The sequence below is a fragment of the Tachypleus tridentatus genome, chromosome 10, assembly GCF_004210375.1.
Source record: "Tachypleus tridentatus isolate NWPU-2018 chromosome 10, ASM421037v1, whole genome shotgun sequence".
NCBI lineage: Eukaryota > Metazoa > Arthropoda > Merostomata > Xiphosura > Limulidae > Tachypleus > Tachypleus tridentatus.
This window is the reverse complement of record NC_134834.1, coordinates 117,678,353-117,697,675: the sequence shown is the minus strand read 5'-3', so window position 1 is coordinate 117,697,675 and position 19,323 is coordinate 117,678,353. Positions and strand designations below refer to the sequence as shown.

Here is a 19,323-nt window from a genome sequence, read left to right as displayed (position 1 = left end):
GGATGATGCTTGTAGGATATTCACTGAACAATACTGAAGTTACACTCAAGTAACATTTGAAGACATTACTTGGGCCACACCTATAGGACCTTCACAGAACATTACTCATGTAATACTTACAGGACCTTCATGTAACATTACTCATGCAACACCAGTATGACCTTCACAGAATACAGTATGAAACAACTTGGACAACCAGTAAAAGGCTTAGAACAACAAGAATAACTGTGGTTGGCAAGACTAGAGCTTGGTATGTAGTAGTTTTTGCAAATCAAATAATGTACAGTAAAAGAACAAAACTAACTTTAGAATGTTTTTAAACTATTATGTTATTCCAACATGGTGTTAAGACTGTTTCAGTTTTCCAAAGTAGCTTTCAAATTACCTTTGGTTTTATGTGACAGACATTATTTGAACATTACTAGAAGCATTTTGTGAAAAAAAAAACATTTTTTGTTTGGAATTTCAATTTTGCCAGAAATTGTTTTTAAATATAATCTGGATATTTTCAGTTTGGTGAAAGAATTGTTAATTTCGACTAAGTTCCATCCATTATATTTGATGACATCTCTTCTTGTTTTGTGAAGACAATAAAAATCTCCTTTCATAAACACTGGGATTAAATAATATAAACAGTAAAACCAAACATCAACAAGATAACTATTAAACCTGAAACAATCTCCAGTCTTGTTTCATACTCTATTTGGTAATCTCCAGTCTTGTTTCATACTATATTTAACAATCTCCAGTGTTGTTTCATACTATATTTAATAATCTCCAGTCTTGTTTCATACTATATTTAATAATCTCCAGTCTTGTTTCATACTATATTTAATAATCTCCAGTCTTGTTTCATTCTATATTTAATAATCTCCAGTCTTGTTTCATTCTATATTTAATAATCTTCAGTCTTGTTTCATACTATATTTAGTAATCTCCAGTCTTGTTTCATTCTATATTTAATAATCTCCAGTCTTGTTTCATTCTATATATTGTCATCTCCAGTCTTGTTTCATACTATATATTGTCATCTCCAGTCTTGTTTCATACTATATATTGTCATCTCCAGTCTTGTTTCATTCTATACTTAATAGTCTCCAGTCTTGTTTCATACTATATTTAGTAATCTCCAGTCTTGTTTCATTCTATATTTAATAATCTCCAGGCTTGTTTCATACTATATTTAGTAATCTCCAGTCTTGTTTCATTCTATATTTAATAATCTCCAGTCTTGTTTCATACTAGATATAGTCATCTCCAGTCTTGTTTCATTCTATATTTAATAGTCTCCAGTCTTGTTTCATTCTATATTTAATAATCTCCAGTCTTGTTTCATTCTATATTTAGTAATCTCCAGTCTTGTTTCATTCTATATTTAATAATCTCCAGTCTTGTTTCATACTATATTTAGTAATCTCCAGTCTTGTTTCATTCTATATTTAATAATCTCCAGTCTTGTTTCATACTATATTTAGTAATCTCCAGTCTTGTTTCATTCTATATTTAATAATCTCCAGTCTTGTTTCATACTATATTTAGTAATCTCCAGTCTTGTTTCATACTATATTTCTGTAACTAAATAAATTGCTTGATCCACACGATGACAAATTCTACAAACATTAAACATTTGTTGCTGTTAAACTTTTAATAGTTTTCTTTTTTACCTATTCAACCTACCTCAACTGTACAAGCTAACTTTATCTCATGTTATTTGATATATTCTCATTTAAGGTAATTCCTACAGCTTTCAAACAGATGTAATTCAGTACACAAATACTTTCACAATTCATAACAAAAGGAACATTTAAAGAAACTACAAAGAAATATTGATTTCAACTTTCTTTAGACATGTTTGATCAGTAAATAATTAAACCAAGATCTGTACAAATACTAAGGTAAACATATGAAAATCAAGAAATGGGTAATACATATTAAAGAGGCCATAAGTTCTTTGGAGAAAGTAATTCTTTGAGATGCACAGAAAAATTCCAAATAATTAAAAGTGGGCTTTTTATTTACAGGTAAATCACTTGCAGATGAGCATAAACAAAAATATGAACTTTGTTTTAAAACAGTCATACAACTTGCATTTTAGACACTAACATAATGACAAATGTATATTTCATGACTGTTTGGAAAACAATAACAAAAATCAATTTTTAACATCTGTGGAGTTTTGAGTTTATTTTACATCACCATGTAGTAAAAACAGAGTTTATAGCAAATCATATAATGTATTAGGTGAAATAGGAATCTTTAATGTTTTAGGTGAGATAGAAATCTTTAATGTATACATGTTTTGAATATTGGTGAGAATTAATATGAACCGATTCCAGGGCAAGAAAAATGGCATACAGTATGGTAGTGAACACAGAAACTGCAGAGGAGATTCTGTTTGCAATCACGAAACCACAACAAACCATGGCAGAACCCACAGAGTCATCTGATTTCAAATCAACCCTCCATTTTCCATCAGTATAAAAGGGAATGGAGGGATGATTTAAAAGATGTTCAGCAAATTAAAAGATGGTACTTCCAATCGGGTGTATCCGCTTTTCTCAGATGACTTAAAGAAATGACACATTTGGGATGATAATAAGCCATAGTGGAATGGGCTGACCAATGTATATAGCAATGTTATCCAAGGACAGACCAAATTCATCCAACTACACCTGGATACAAAGGGCAAAAGGAACAATGAAAGATCGTCTGTTCTGAAAAAGCATGACCTACTGAGGAAGGAGTACACATCATCAAGTGGGCCTGTGGTAGGAATTGAAGTTTTGAACCATGCAGTAAAGACAGTTGCAAATGGTGAAGGTGAAGAGGAGGATCATGAGACTCTGTGCACAAGTTATCGGCTAAAGCAATGTGAAAGCCTCAGGCTGATGTCCTGGGAGAGCCATAGACCAGTTTCAGTTAAATGAGATTACAACATATCTTTAGCACAGAACATCAATACACTCCCCAAGTGGTGGAAGAGAGCCCATGGAGGATGTTCAGTGCTCTTGTACATTCGATTCATTACTGCTTGATGTGTGGTATAAATGTCAGCTTATGGTCAAAGATAAGTCCCAATGGGAAACACAACTTCACCAACATAGAGTTCAAGATTAGGGTGAATATTCCGTTGGCAGCAAAAGTGCATTCAAATGATTTTAGAGAGATAGAAGTTAAAACCATTTGCTGTGATCAGCTTCAGTAAATGATTAAGAGCAGTCTGTAGCTGCAGCTTAATAAACCTCACATCTTGTGTCAGTCATCGACATAGAACCCGTCAGCAACAGTAAGAGGGAGTTGTTCAGTGACAGCATTAATCTATATACTGAAAAGTGTGACACTCAGAACACACCCCTGTGGGACTCCAAGTTCCTGTAGAAAAGAACAGGAAAGTGTCAAACTCACACAAACATGAATCTTCTGTCAATTAAATTTTTTTGAAATAAAAATGGGCAAATGGACACGTAACCCATATAAATGGAGGTCTCGCAAAATGTCATACCTACATGTTGTATTGTAAGCCTTCTCAAGGTCAAAAAATATTGATACAAGATGTTGTCATTTGAGAAAGGCTTCTCTGATTGACATTGCGAGTCAAATCCATGATGGAGCTGTGTCACCAGAACCCATACTAGGTGGCAAGAGAAGGTTGTTTGATTTGAGGAACTAAACAAGACGAACATTAACCATCCTATCTAAAGTCTAACAGACAGCTTGTCAAAACAAGTGACTGGTAGTTTGAAGAAATCTTGGGATTCTTCACAGGCTTAGACAAAAAAAGGACAATTACCTGATGCCATGCACCAGAAAAAAAACATTTTCCTGCCAGATCAGGTGAAAAACAATCACGAAAATAGCAAGAGAAGCAGGAGATAGATGGTGCAGCATCTCACAGTGTATATCAGCAGGTTCATCCAATGTACTGTCAGACCAATCAAGGGCCAGTTTGAGTTCCACCAACATAAAGGAGGAGATCATAGTCATAGAGATAATCAGCCCAAAAGGAAAGAGGTGATCACTTGGCCTGAGTCTTGATGGCTAGGAAGGTGGAGGATGAAGCAGAAGTGCTAGATACCAAGCAAAAGCTTTCAACAACAGTATCAGAGATGCTCCAGGCATTGGCTACTTCCTGGCAATCAGAGAACAAGATTGAGAGGGGGCCAAAATTACACTGCCCACTGACCTTTCAACTCTTATCCCATAAGACTTTGAAACTTGTTGTAGAAGAGATGCTGATTGTGAATTTAATCCAAGATTTCTTCTCCTCTGACGTCTTACCTCGTGAGCATGAGCACAAGCCTGCTGAAAAGTGATGCAGTCCAAGAGTGTGGGATACCTACAAAAGGTATCCTAGGTCCATTTTTGAGCCTACCATGCCATGTGGCAGACAGGATTCCATCATAGATGAAGGTATCATGGATAACGTGTAGATATTTTAGGAATACACTGAGCAGCTGCTTGGACAATACAGTCAGTCACTGCTGCTATGCAGTCATCTACTGATGGCTTACAGATGATGGCAGGATCAAGTTCTATGAGACCAGTGAAAGTGGACCAGTTGGCTTGATCCAGCTTCCTCCAGGGTACGTGATCAGGTGGCATCAACCATGGCCAATATCTCTCTCAAACTGATAGGAAAATAATCTAGTTAGTTACTATCAACCCTCTGAAGAAAGTAGGGAAATAGTGAAGGAGAGCAAACTGAGAGATCAACAGCAGTAAAAGATTGACTAGGTGCATGACAATAAGTATAAGAACCAGTATTGAAGAGATAAAGGTTGTGATCTAAGAGCATATACTCTAGGGAACGACCCCCTCCCATCAATATCAGCTACTCCTCAAAAGAAATTATGTACATTTAAGTCCCCCAGGATTAAAAAGGGAGACAGCAACTGTTCAACGACAGCATCAAGGTCTAATTGATCATAGGTCTCTTCACAAGACAGATAGAAAGAACAAACAGTGATGGTATGATTCAAGGAAACACGGATGCCTACAGCCTCCAAGGGTGTGTCGAGTGGTAAAGACAGGGTGGGCACATGCTGATTGACCAACAATGCCACCCCTCCATGCACTTGTCCACCACACAACCTGTCACTTCTGTACAAAGTAAACTGCCAAAAGGTGACTATTTACAGGTTTCAGAAATGTTTCCTCAAAGGAAAGACATACAGGATGGTAAGAATCAATCAGTGCTTCGATGTCATCTAGATTAGAATGTAAACCTCGACAGTTCCACTGTACCAAAGTGGCCATTTTTATTTATGCGAAGGTGAATTGGGTGTAGAGTTCTTCTGTTTTCAACTACGCCTTTTATCTTTAATTGAGGGAGGTCTACTGACTTCCATGAATCCTGTCTTGGGTCGATTAGACAGGTCTCTCTCATTGGAAGAAGATTCCAGCAACTGAGGGCATGAACAAATGATCAATTTGTATCTTGGGGCCTGAGATGAAAATGCACCTGAGGAAATGCCCATACCTAGAACCAAAGGAAGTGGATCTAGGGGTCTGCTGGAATGAATGGTAGGGACAGAGATGGGTGTTGACATTGATTCAACTTTCTTAACCATGGAGGTCAAAAGCCTTTTCACATGGTTTGAGAATGATTACTCCATAGGCATGGAGAGATACATGTTCACTCCCACTATAGCAGTGGAACAAAGTGCAGAAGCATATGTCCAAGGTGAAGTGGTGGACAGCAACTTTTTGAGCCTCAGGGTAAGAAATGTTTTGAATCATTTTCAAATGCTGTACCTCTTTTTCTTTCACCCACTTAGGGCAAGAATAAAATATATATCAGGTGAGAGCCATTACTATTAATGCAGTGAGGGTATGTTTTACATATATAGGTATTGTGGTCCTAAGCACCTGCAACAAATACATGTCAAGGTCCCATGATACAATGCTTTTGAGTGATCGTACTGCTAACATTGGAAACATCTAAAAGGGTTCAGAATATATGGCCATGCCCTGCAATTAAGTTAACCTGCCTTGATGGTGACAGGTGAACATGGTGATGCAAAAGTCAAAATTAGGACACTGGTCAGTATCATAATTCCATCTTTGCATCTAGAGATATGCCTCACTGCAGAAACTCCTTCAGTAGAGAAACCACCAAGGACCTCTGACTCAGGGATGTTCTTCAAATCCCTCTCAAAAATAACTCCGTGTGATGAATTCAAAGTAGCATGGGGAGTAACCTCAATAGGTATATCCCCAATGGCTTTCAAATGCAAAAGGACTTCGCTGTGTTTAGGAGTGGATGTTTCCACCAATATCCAATACGTGACCAGAGCAAAGCTTTTTGACTGACTTAGGGAGAGCCAATAAGTCCCTTTAGTTCCTTCTGAATAAAAGAGGGAGACATTTACTCCTAAGATTTATGTGAAAGAGAATGTAGTATAAGAAAATAAGGTACAGGTGTTACACAGGTTGAAGATTCCTACTCAGAATCTTCAAGAAGTGGTCGTTTACCTATGAACTGTTTTTTCACTATTTTATCTAAATTTTTTATTTAGTAGATCCATAATAAAGAAAGAATATTTTGCTGCCCACTGACCCCACCCACCATGAAGCCCTATGAGGGGACGCACTGCAGTGACAAACAAGGTCACTGCAGCAAAGCCAAGGTTTTTTGAGCACTATACCCAAACACCAGCATCAGATACAATGTTCACAACACCCATTGAGAACATCCAACACTGGTACTTGGTAGCCCAAGTGGACTAGCTGAGTGACCGTGGGGGCAGGACCCCAAGGCTGCATGTCTACAGGAATTCAAGGCCAAAGTGGTGTGTTAGGATCGGACCCCTCAACCATCAGGATTCTCTCCCCTCGTTCATGTGCCACAATGCACGGCAAACCTGGGTGGATGTCTAGATCCCAGAGGATGTTAACTGAAGGAACAGAACCTTCTCTGGGAGGTCCCCTCACCACGTACATGAATTCACACAGAGGGGTAGGTGCTGAGGCCTTATCTGGAATACTGTAGACTACAGCTGTACTGTTTGAAGTAAATCATATATTTTTCCATTAGATGCTATATAACAGTGTAGTGACATGTGGCTGTTTTTTTTTTTTAAACAAATAAGCAGATGGGGTTTGATCCACCTAATATTAACCCCCTACTTTCACACTTTCTAATACAATATTAAATTCCAGAGGTTGTAATATCCATGTCCCTCTCCACAGACACTTGTGCATCATTATGGTTATTAAATTTTGAAGTGAATGAGTAGAGGAAGATTTGCCCCCTTGGACCACTCCCCTAAATTTGAGTTGAGGAAGATTTGCCCCCTTGGACCACTCCTCTAGGTTTATTTCTGCTCATACAACATTAAAGTTGTTAATTAACAAAATATACGAGGAGTGTTTAAACCATTTGGAACTTTCCCTTGGATCAGAGCCTGTTTATACAGCATTAAACAATACATTTACATAATCATAAGTTAGATGCAATGTAAATATACACTTAAGTAGCCAGAAAGCCTCATAGTTTCATTTCATTGCTATTACCATTAAATGAAACTATGAGGCAACCCCACCCCTTATGTAGCTTTGTGCTTAACAAGTTGGATAGCTGGAGTAATCAAAAACAGTTAATAACTGAAAACCCTAACATGAAGCAGTTGATTTATGTTGTGACAATTTCAGTTAATTGATACTTTATGAAACAATAATCAATGTAATTGTTACTCACAGATAATCAATTATATCATACAGATATATTAAAGAAATGAAGACAACACTTAATGAGATATTCCAAAACCAGACTATCAATCCAAAAAATGATGCAGTAAGACATTGAAATGTGAGTGTACAACATTGTTCCCAATCTTACAGTAAAACAATGTTTATTATATTCTAACCCTGGAAACAGTCTCATTTATAAATACTTACCAATATTAAACATTGGCTATTTTAATACACATTGTCCTAATCTTATATAAATTAAATCACCTAGCCAAACCCAAAATAAATAATGTTTTGAGTCTCAGAAATGAACATTACAGCAGCCATAACACCGGGAGAAACAATCACTTCTCCAACAAATGATTTCAGTTTCAGAACAAAAAATACTTATAGTAGCCATAACACAGTAGCAACAAATGCCTGTTCAGACAACAACAGAGTTCAGTCTCCAAACAAGACGACTATTTACTGCAGCTCAATATATTTAAATAAGGTATTAGTGTACAAGTATCTACAAATGATATGTGGTAAGTGAAAATTCAAATGCCAAGTTAAGCAGGATATTAGTATACAAGCACCTGGAACTAAAGAATGGTAGTTTTAGTATCTTACATCAAAAATTTTATTCAACTAATTTATGTTATACCAATTACAACAGCATAAAATCATGGTTAATAATCCATATCTTAATAGTACACAAGCTTTTTAATTTTACAAAACAGTATTTAAATAACATCCTGAATTCCCCCAGTGTAACTCATTTTCTATAGGCATTGTCTTCTCTAGTTATCCACCACCCATTCAATATGTATACAATTAAGCATAAGTTCCTTCCAATAAAATTGTCATTGCTCAGACAAACAAAAATTTTTATAGCCTTCAATTTTGGTTTCAGAACTACCAATAACAAAATCAGATGCCTTCAATTTTGGTTTCAGAACTACCAATAAGAAAATCAGATGCCTTCAATTTTGGTTGCAGAACTACCAATAACAAAATCAGATGCCTTCAATTTTGGTTTCAGAACTACCAATAACAAAATCAGATGCCTTCAATTTTGGTTTCAGAACTACCAATAACAAAATCAGATGCCTTCAATTTTGGTTTCAGAACTACCAATAACAAAATCAGATGCCTTCAATTTTGGTTTCAGAACTACCAATAACAAAATCAGATGCCTTCAATTTTGGTTTCAGAACTACCAATAACAAAATCAGATGCCTTCAATTTTGGTTTCAGAACTACCAATAACAAAATCAGATGCCTTCAATTTTGGTTTCAGAACTACCAATAACAAAATCAGATGCCTTCAATTTTGGTTTCAGAACTACCAATAACAAAATCAGATGCCTTCAATTTTGGTTTCAGAACTACCAATAACAAAATCAGATGCCTTCAATTTTGGTTTCAGAACTACCAATAACAAAATCAGATGCCTTCAATTTTGGTTTCAGAACTACCAATAACAAAATCAGATGCCTTCAATTTTGGTTTCAGAACTACCAATAACAAAATCAGATGCCTTCAATTTTGGTTTCAGAACTACCAATAACAAAATCAGATGCCTTCAATTTTGGTTTCAGAACTACCAATAACAAAATCAGATGCCTTCAATTTTGGTTTCAGAACTACCAATAACAAAATCAGATGCCTTCAATTTTGGTTTCAGAACTACCAATAACAAAATCAGATGCCTTCAATTTTGGTTTCAGAACTACCAATAACAAAATCAGATGCCTTCAATTTTGGTTTCAGAACTACCAATAACAAAATCAGATGCCTTCAATTTTGGTTGCAGAACTACCAATAACAAAATCAGATGCCTTCAATTTTGGTTTCAGAACTACCAATAACAAAATCAGATGCCTTCAATTTTGGTTTCAGAACTACCAATAACAAAATCAGATGCCTTCAATTTTGGTTTCAGAACTACCAATAACAAAATCAGATGCCTTCAATTTTGGTTTCAGAACTACCAATAACAAAATCAGATGCCTTCAATTTTGGTTTCAGAACTACCAATAACAAAATCAGATGCCTTCAATTTTGGTTTCAGAACTACCAATAACAAAATCAGATGCCTTCAATTTTGGTTTCAGAACTACCAATAACAAAATCAGATGCCTCCTACTTCACCCACCCGTCACATCCTCACTTTCAGGATTGGTTAATAGTTCTATTTTACATTTAATTATACATTTCCTATAATCAACAGAAAGTAATTGTTTTCATTTATCAAGTAATGTATTGCATAATGTTCTGTTCTGAACAGATAACTGTCAATTTCACTCAGAATACGAACTTAGTTCCCATGAGAAATATGACAGGCTTGGATGAATTTGAAATGGCTCTAGTCATACAGCTAGAAAGTCTGAAAAAATGTGAGGGTTAGGGAAAACTGTCTACTTTTTAGATTTCATTGGTCTATGTTCTTTGGTGCATTGTTTAACAATATACACATTTAGTGCATTACTACGATAAGTGTAAGAATATAGGCCTAAGTGTCCTTCCCAATAGCAAGAAAAAAGGATATTGGGTAAGTACTGTATTTCATGTTTATTATTCATTTATTAAGGTATAAAAATAGGAATCTGTTTAGGTTACTTAAGCTTAAATTAGGTAAAACAACTAATAATAATAATAATAATAATACATTGAAAATGTTTCACGAGGCAAGCTTGTGGACAGCACATAGCAGCTTGCAGCTAATGTAATTTGATGGTGTAACATGAGCTGTACATGTCATGACTGATTTATAACTTAAAATAGTGCAGAATGTTGTCTGATAACATTCAAAGGGCAATAAAACTAAAATTTAGTTAAGTTGAATACTATTACATGAAAATCAATAACTAAGGAATGGTAAATGACACATTACTTGGGATATTAGTGTTAAGTATCTAAATCTAGAGTGGTACATGAGAATTCCAGTGACATGTTAAGTAGGATATTAGAATAGTCTGTTAAAATCATCATAAGAATGAATAAGGTTCAGACTTCACAACAAACTTGTTACCCCATAAATCTGATATATTATAAAATATCTCACCTTAAAAATCACATCTCTCATAACAAACTTGTTACTCCCTAAACCTGTGTTATAAAATATCACACACGTTCAAAATCACACCTAATAACAAACTTGTTACTCCATAAACCTGATGTGTTATAAAATATCACACACATTCAAAATTCACACCTAATAACAAACTTGTTACTCACTAAATATGATGTGTTATAAAATATCTCACACGTTCAAAATCACACCTAATAACAAACTTGTTACTCACTAAACCTGATCTGTAGTCTGACACAGGTGCATACTTCACTTCTATCTCAATCACTAATGTACTTAGTATTTCTATGCAGTTACAGAAATACTGACCAGTTTCAGTAAATAAAATACCTTTAGATTCACACTTACTAACATTCCCTCGCCATAGTAAGATGATAACAAATGACTAATCCTATAGTCTGAGCACCTTGCGAAAGCTCTCAATGTTACCAGGATTCTTGTCACGTATTTCATATCCTTCTAACAGTCAGGTTAACATGCACTCGTATGTTTCTTTCATTAAAAACAAATTATTTAAACTTAATTCCAAATATTTCACTTGCTTTTAACAACAACTAATGCACTGATTTTAACTGTGATTTTTCTAAAGATATGTATATAATCAAACCATTTCAAAGAAATAAACATGCCTTATTTTATTTAGTTTGAACTAAATATTTATTAAAGGAAAAATTGAATTGGAATGTACAAACTTGATTCAAATGGCATTTTCATCCACCCACACAATATAAACTATGCTCACGTCCACCCACACAATTCAAATCAAATTTACATTCAACCACAGAATTCAATAACTCCATTCTGACAGAATCTCTCAGTGTAAATGCTCTACAGTTGTGGAAAACTATCTGGTATTCTGCAATATATGAATGATTACAAAGACGTTTTTTCAAAAATTGATTTTTCCTATTGAAACTATCTTAAAAGTATAACATATAATAATACAACAAACAGGTTTAAAAAGTTAATAAAGGGGTTCCATTGCTTACCTAAAGTTACTGCTAGCTGTTCAGGAACTAACTTATCTATAGGAGTCTCAGCTTTACTAGGTTTCCATGCTGTGTAGCATCCTTGAGAGTACTTGGTTGTAAGACCACAGCAAGTCCAACGCCCATTCAACCACACACCAGCATGGTACTTGTCAAGAAGGGTTTTGTTCTCAGAACACACTAAGATATGTAAAAACAGACACTATTGTAAACTACAACATAAAATTAGTAACTATTTTCTAACATTAATTATCTGTATGTAATACTGTTTCTCACAGCTTGTACCTTTTACAATATCTTACAAAGTTTGAAAGATACTTGTTATAATATTACAGTTTGAGATATGTCAGTTTTTGGATACTAAGCCCAATTTATGAACCTTATACTTTACAATCATCTGTAAATTACCTCCCACTACCCCCTTTACATCAGAGGTTCCTAACCTAACTTATCTTTCTAAAATGTCATTTTTAAGTATAAACGTTTACTAAAGTGTCATTCTGTAGTATAACCATCTACTGAGGTATCATTCTTTAGTATAACCAACTACTGAAGTGTCATTCTGTAGTATAACCATTTACTAAAGTGTCACTCTTAAGTATAACCATTTACTAAAGTGTCACTCTTAAGTATAACCATTTACTAAAGTGTCATTCTTAAGTATAACCATTTATTAAAGTGTCATTCTTTAGTATAACCATTTACTAAAGTGTCATTCTTTAGTATAACCATTTACTAAAGTGTCATTCTTTAGTATAACCATTTACTAAAGTGTCACTCTTAAGTATAACCATTTACTAAAGTGTCACTCTTAAGTATAACCATTTACTAAAGTGTCACTCTTAAGTATAACCATTTACTAAAGTGTCATTCTTAAGTATAACCATTTACTAAAGTGTCATTCTTAAGTATAACCATTTATTAAAGTGTTAATCTTAAGTATAACCATTTACTAAAGTGTCATTCTTAAGTATAACCATTTACTAAAGTGTCATTCTTAAGTATAACCATTTATTAAAGTGTTAATCTTAAGTATAACCATTTATTAAAGTGTTAATCTTAAGTATAACCATTTTGCCAAGTCTCTTATTTCCTCCCCCACTGAATAGCATTGACAAAACAATGGGTTATTTCAATAACTGTTCTTATACACCCTTCTTTCAGTTATATGGTGCCCCAAAGGGTGTTGTTCCAAAAGTTGAGTTTGTTTTCAGATATTCATGCAAAGTGACTTAAAGTTACTAATTATCACTAATTTTTAACTGATGAATTAAAGAGAAGGCTACTAGTCAATAACACCCACTATCAACTTTTGGATTACTCTGATCTAATAGTGAGATTTGACTGCTACTCTCATAACACTACCAAAATGTGAAGAGTGATTTCTCTTTTTATCAATAATGGAAATTAATCCTTGAATATCCAGCTTGGCCCACTGACTAATAAGCTATACTTGGCTCATCACTGGTTTAATGTATGTTGTTTCCTCACAATTGTAACTAGTCATGACTGAAATAAACTACATTTCTCTAAGAACAGAAACAATGTTTGAAGTTTTTGTGTTTAATTATTCCTTTAAATAAAAAACATTGGAAAGTACAAAGTGCATGAGTTTTCTTGTGATTAAATAACTTTTAAAACAAAACATTTTTTAGCACGAACAAAAAACATGATGACGAGAAACCCATTCAAAGTAAAAATGTGTTCAAAAATGGCTGGTATGGGTATTAAAACTGTAATTAAAATAGAGTATACAACAACATTTCAAATACATTTTTATAACACCTTATCGAGCAATCACTAATTGTAAACCATTTTGATACTATCTCAGAAAACCAAATAGTATGAAACAGTGATACGTATATTATGTTTAATGCCTGTAAAAACTTATCTTTTCAAGAATGTGTTATTTGTTTTTTGTAATTTATATTATGTAAAAGCTCTTGTGTTTTTAAGTTTTATTAGAAACACTGAAATTATTTCTACTAATATCAACATGGGTACAGACTTGAGAAACATTTCTTCACTAAAACTGACATTAACCAGCTCAACCTACATTTGTTTCCTACATTTAGTTGTAAAGCTGATCATGTATTACTAAAGATTCTATGTAATGCAGTATGCCATACAACAGAGGTAAACTATTGATGCACTGTTCATGTTATAATTGGAAATGCCTTCATAATGTTTTACATAAAACCCATTTATTTTTGTACAAAAATAGTAACTAGTTCATTAAAAAATACAATATTTCATTAATGAAAGTATATTCCTTACATTTTCTCAGAGAATCAATCCACTCTCTCCTTTGTTCCTCTGAGGATGCTATTATATACAGCCAGTAATCCTTATGACCAACCTAGAGATAAACAGTTAAATTATATTGTGAAAACAACTGGCATTTATTGAACAGGCAAAAATAACCATTCTTTATTTATCAGTTTTGACATTTCATTTTTTCTAGTTATAAGTCTAGATAATTTTTACTTAACGTGTTAGTTACGAGTGTCACTCTGTAAAGCAGCTCACTGAAGGTTCACCAAAAAGTCTACCATAACAGTCAGCAGGTTACAGCCTAAAATTTATTATTGAGCTAGTTCTTCAAGTATCAAGTGCTAACCTGAATTCATTCAAGTACTCTTTATATACAGCAAAAGGAGCCCTGTTTTAAATGAAAGAACACAATGTTAAGCCTTAAAGATGGTTGTTCAGACATCTGTAAATATGTAAAAAAACACTCTTTACAAACAGAAATTAAATGTACAGATGAATAATATTAATCCATCAAAAACAATACAAACAAGATTGTATTGTTAACATTTGCACCATCTTTACACAACTGCCATCCCCACTATCTTGTTTGTGAAGGATCGACATCAGCCATCCATATATTTACTTATTTTTTACAAAGCTTTCTCTTTACTTTCTTTTAATGCAGTGTTTCAATAGACATATGAAAGTTATATTTTAACCAAGTTCTAAATACAATGAGATTCCAAATGCAATATTTATTATCTATAACTGGATGGAAATTCCTGTTTCACCCTGTACTTAATAGGTTATCAGGACCACCAAATTCCTATAAAAAAAACTACCTTCAAGGGGTAATGCTAAAATTTTTAAACTAGAATTATGAGTTTTTGGTTTTAATTACTGCTAGTTATTAATAATACTTATGAAAGTGGATACTCCATTTGAAACAATGTCACCTCAGTGAAAGTTGCTCACACCATTGTTTTGAGTTATATAATAAAATCAAAAGGTTTCAAAACTTCATTAACTCTACATTTACAGAAGGGTACCCAAGTAGCCTCTCATAAGACCAACAAAGCAACACAATTATAAAATTACTTTTTCCAGCTTATAGGCTTCAAATTTCATTTGCATAACCTCTGAAACCTCTTAGGTGAATATCATGTGTTTTGAATTTAAATTAAACTTTTATATATATTTCATTTTCTCTACAATATTAGTAACTGTAGCTACTATTGTCAACTTATACTACATAGTTTACTGTATAGTACAATGAAATGATTCAAATTAATACAGAGGAAAAATGTGCATACCTTTTAATATTTCATGAGATTATCTTAAACCGTCTTCTTTTATTAATTTCTTTACATTTCACATACAATCTATTTTAATAATTTATTATATTTTTCTATCCTTGAAAACTGTTATTTGTTGTAACACGTTATCGGGTGTCCAGAGCCAATATTACCATATTGAAGAGAAGCCTTGTGAATCCATGAAATGTTGGCTTGGATATAAAAAAAAAATATGCCTTTCAAATATGCAAATATGTTGAAACAAATAAGATATAATAAAGTAAAATATGTTTGTTTTTTGGAATTTCGCACAAAGCTACTCGAGGGCTATCTGTGCTAGCCGTCCCTAATTTAGCAGTGTAAGACTAGAGGGAAGGCAGCTAGTCATCACCACCTACCGCCAACTCTTGGGCTACTCTTTTACCAACGAATAGTGGGATTGACCGTCACATTATATGCCCCCACACGGCTGGGAGGGCGAGCATGTTTAAGCGACTTCGAGCAAACCCGCGACTCTCGGATTACGAGTCGCACGCCTTACGCGCTTGGCCATGAAATTAAAATCTAAATACAATAAAATTGTATCTAATTAATGTGCTTCAAATTAAGAAATAACACTAAAGTACCTGGAGGAAACAGAAAACACCTAACTAAATTCTTCTGACATACAGAAAAAAAAACCAATAACAAAGGAGTTAATCCATGTAAAAATAAAATTAACAGTATTGAAGTATGAACAATGTCACCACATTCATGAGGGTGGGAGGTGAAGACAGATAAAAATAAAATTAACAGTATTGAAGTATGAACAATGTCACCACATTCATGAGGGAGGGAGGTGAAGACAGATAAAAATAAAATTAACAGTATTGAAGTATGAACAATGTCACCACATTCATGAGGGTGGGAGGTAAGACAGATAAAAATAAAATTAACAGTATTGAAGTATGAACAATGTCACCACATTCATGAGGGAGGGAGGTGAAGACAGATAAAAATAAAATTAACAGTATTGAAGTATGAACAATGTCACCACATTCATAAGGGAGGGAGGTGAAGACAGATAAAAATAAAATTAACAGTATTGAAGTATGAACAATGTCATCATACTCATAAGGGAGGTAAGTGTAGACAGGTAAGAATAAAATTACCAAGGTCATCATACTCATAAGAGAGAGAGGTGAAGACAGGTAAGACTAAAATTAACAGTATTGAAGTATGAACAAGGTCATCATACTCATAAGAGAGGGTAGTGTAGACAGGTAAGAATAAAATTAAGAATAATAAATCAATCAATCCATTTACACTTTTAAACTCTACCTGAAAAGTAAACTTTTTGCCAAGAGCATCATCATGAAGACATTCCACATATTTTATTGTCTTCAAATCCACTTTGCCTTTTTCTTTACCTCTTTTCTGAAACAAAACATAATAAATAACAGATATTACATAAAATACTATTAAAAACCTGTTTTAATTTATAGCATTATTTGAAGTAAGATGTATGACTGCTTCAAATATTAATTGTAAATATTTTAAGGTAAAAGAAACACAAACCATCTTACACCAGAAAAAAAGAAATGATAGTCAGCTGTTCGTTTGACATGTATTGCTGCAAAGGGATCGGACTATCCTGGCCAAATAGTTAGCTGTTCGTTTGACATGTATTGCTGCAAAGGGATCGGACTATCCTGGCCAAATAGTTAGCTGTTCGTTTGACATGTATTGCTGCAAAGGGATCGGACTATCCTGGCCAAATAGTTAGCTGTTCGTTTGACATGTATTGCTGCAAAGGGATCGGACTATCCTGGCCAAATAGTTAGCTGTTCGTTTGACATGTATTGCTGCAAAGGGATCGGACTATCCTGGCCAAATAGTTAGCTGTTCGTTTGACATGTATTGCTGCAAAGGGATCAGACTATCCTGGCCAAATAGTTAGCTGTTCGTTTGACATGTATTGCTGCAAAGGGATCAGACTATTCTGGCCAAATAGTTAGCTGTTCGTTTGACATGTATTGCTGCAAAGGGATCAGACTATCCTGGCCAAATAGTTAGCTGTTCGTTTGACATGTATTGCTGCAAAGGGATCAGACTATTCTGGCCAAATAGTTAGCTGTTCGTTTGACTTTGCTGCAAAGGGATCGGACTATCCTGGCCAAATAGTTAGCTGTTCGTTTGACATGTATTGCTGCAAAGGGATCGGACTATCCTGGCCAAATAGTTAGCTGTTCGTTTGACATGTATTGCTGCAAAGGGATCGGACTATCCTGGCCAAATAGTTAGCTGTTCGTTTGACATGTATTGCTGCAAAGGGATCAGACTATCCTGGCCAAATAGTTAGCTGTTCGTTTGACATGTATTGCTGCAAAGGGATCAGACTATTCTGGCCAAATAGTTAGCTGTTCGTTTGACATGTATTGCTGCAAAGGGATCAGACTATTCTGGCCAAATAGTTAGCTGTTCGTTTGACTTTGCTGCAAAGGGATCGGACTATCCTGGCCAAATAGTTAGCTGTTTGTTTGACATGTATTGCTGCAAAGGGATCGGACTATCCTGGCCAAATAGTTAGCTGTTTGTTTGACATGTATTGCTGCAAAGGGATCGGACTATCCTGGCCAAATAGTTAGCTGTTCGTTTGACATGTATTGCTGCAAAGGGATCAGACTATCCTGGCCAAATAGTTAGCTGTTCGTTTGACATGTATTGCTGCAAAGGGATCAGACTATCCTGGCCAAATAGTTAGCTGTTCGTTTGACATGTATTGCTGCAAAGGGATCAGACTATTCTGGCCAAATAGTTAGCTGTTCGTTTGACATGTATTGCTGCAAAGGGATCAGACTATCCTGGCCAAATAGTTAGCTGTTCGTTTGACATGTATTGCTGCAAAGGGATCAGACTATTCTGGCCAAATAGTTAGCTGTTCGTTTGACTTTGCTGCAAAGGGATCGGACTATCCTGGCCAAATAGTTAGCTGTTCGTTTGACATGTATTGCTGCAAAGGGATCAGACTATTCTGGCCAAATAGTTAGCTGTTCGTTTGACATGTATTGCTGCAAAGGGATCAGACTATCCTGGCCAAATAGTTAGCTGTTCGTTTGACATGTATTGCTGCAAAGGGATCAGACTATTCTGGCCAAATAGTTAGCTGTTCGTTTGACATGTATTGCTGCAAAGGGATCAGACTATCCTGGCCAAATAGTTAGCTGTTCGTTTGACATGTATTGCTGCAAAGGGATCAGACTATCCTGGCCAAATAGTTAGCTGTTCGTTTGACATGTATTGCTGCAAAGGGATCAGACTATCCTGGCCAAATAGTTAGCTGTTCGTTTGACATGTATTGCTGCAAAGGGATCAGACTATCCTGGCCAAATAGTTAGCTGTTCGTTTGACATGTATTGCTGCAAAGGGATCAGACTATCCTGGCCAAATAGTTAGCTGTTTGTTTGACATGTATTGCTGCAAAGGGATCAGACTATCCTGGCCAAATAGTTAGCTGTTCGTTTGACATGTATTGCTGCAAAGGGATCGGACTATCCTGGCCAAATAGTTAGCTGTTTGTTTGACATGTATTGCTGCAAAGGGATCAGACTATCCTGGCCAAATAGTTAGCTGTTCGTTTGACATGTATTGCTGCAAAGGGATCAGACTATCCTGGCCAAATTGTTGGTACAAAATATAAAAATATCAGATAAAAAAATTAAATAGAATTAAAAAGGCCAATGACTCATGAAAAGTTTAAAAGAGAATCAAGATGGACAGTGTTGCTATCATAACTGACACTATCGAGAGTTAAACCCACAGAAAACAAGCATGTATAAAGATGTCATTGCTCAGAGTTATAATAATAGCATAACAGTCAAATGTGGGTTACTGTGACATGTGTCATAAAGGCCACATATTGGTAGATCAGTCACTGATAAAAGAAAATGATAGGTTAAAACTGTGACCAATGTGTAACCTAGCCTGGACAACTTCCTTCTTGTGATCCTTATGGAAACATCATGGCCAAAAAATAATT

General features: G+C 34.8%; 1 protein-coding gene across 1 annotated transcript in view; it reads right to left on the bottom strand.

Annotated features, from left to right (window-relative positions):
* The window catches only part of LOC143228464 (tyrosine-protein kinase Btk-like), a 66,718-nt gene that overhangs the window by 30,400 nt on the left and 16,995 nt on the right, over window positions 1-19,323 (bottom strand). Inside the window, exons 3-5 of the mRNA XM_076459720.1 lie at window positions 16,626-16,721; window positions 14,035-14,116; window positions 11,758-11,937 (exon numbers count right to left, since the gene is read on the bottom strand). Coding sequence (XP_076315835.1) covers window positions 11,758-11,937; window positions 14,035-14,116; window positions 16,626-16,721 — 358 coding nt within the window. The remainder of the gene's footprint in view (window positions 1-11,757; window positions 11,938-14,034; window positions 14,117-16,625; window positions 16,722-19,323) is intronic.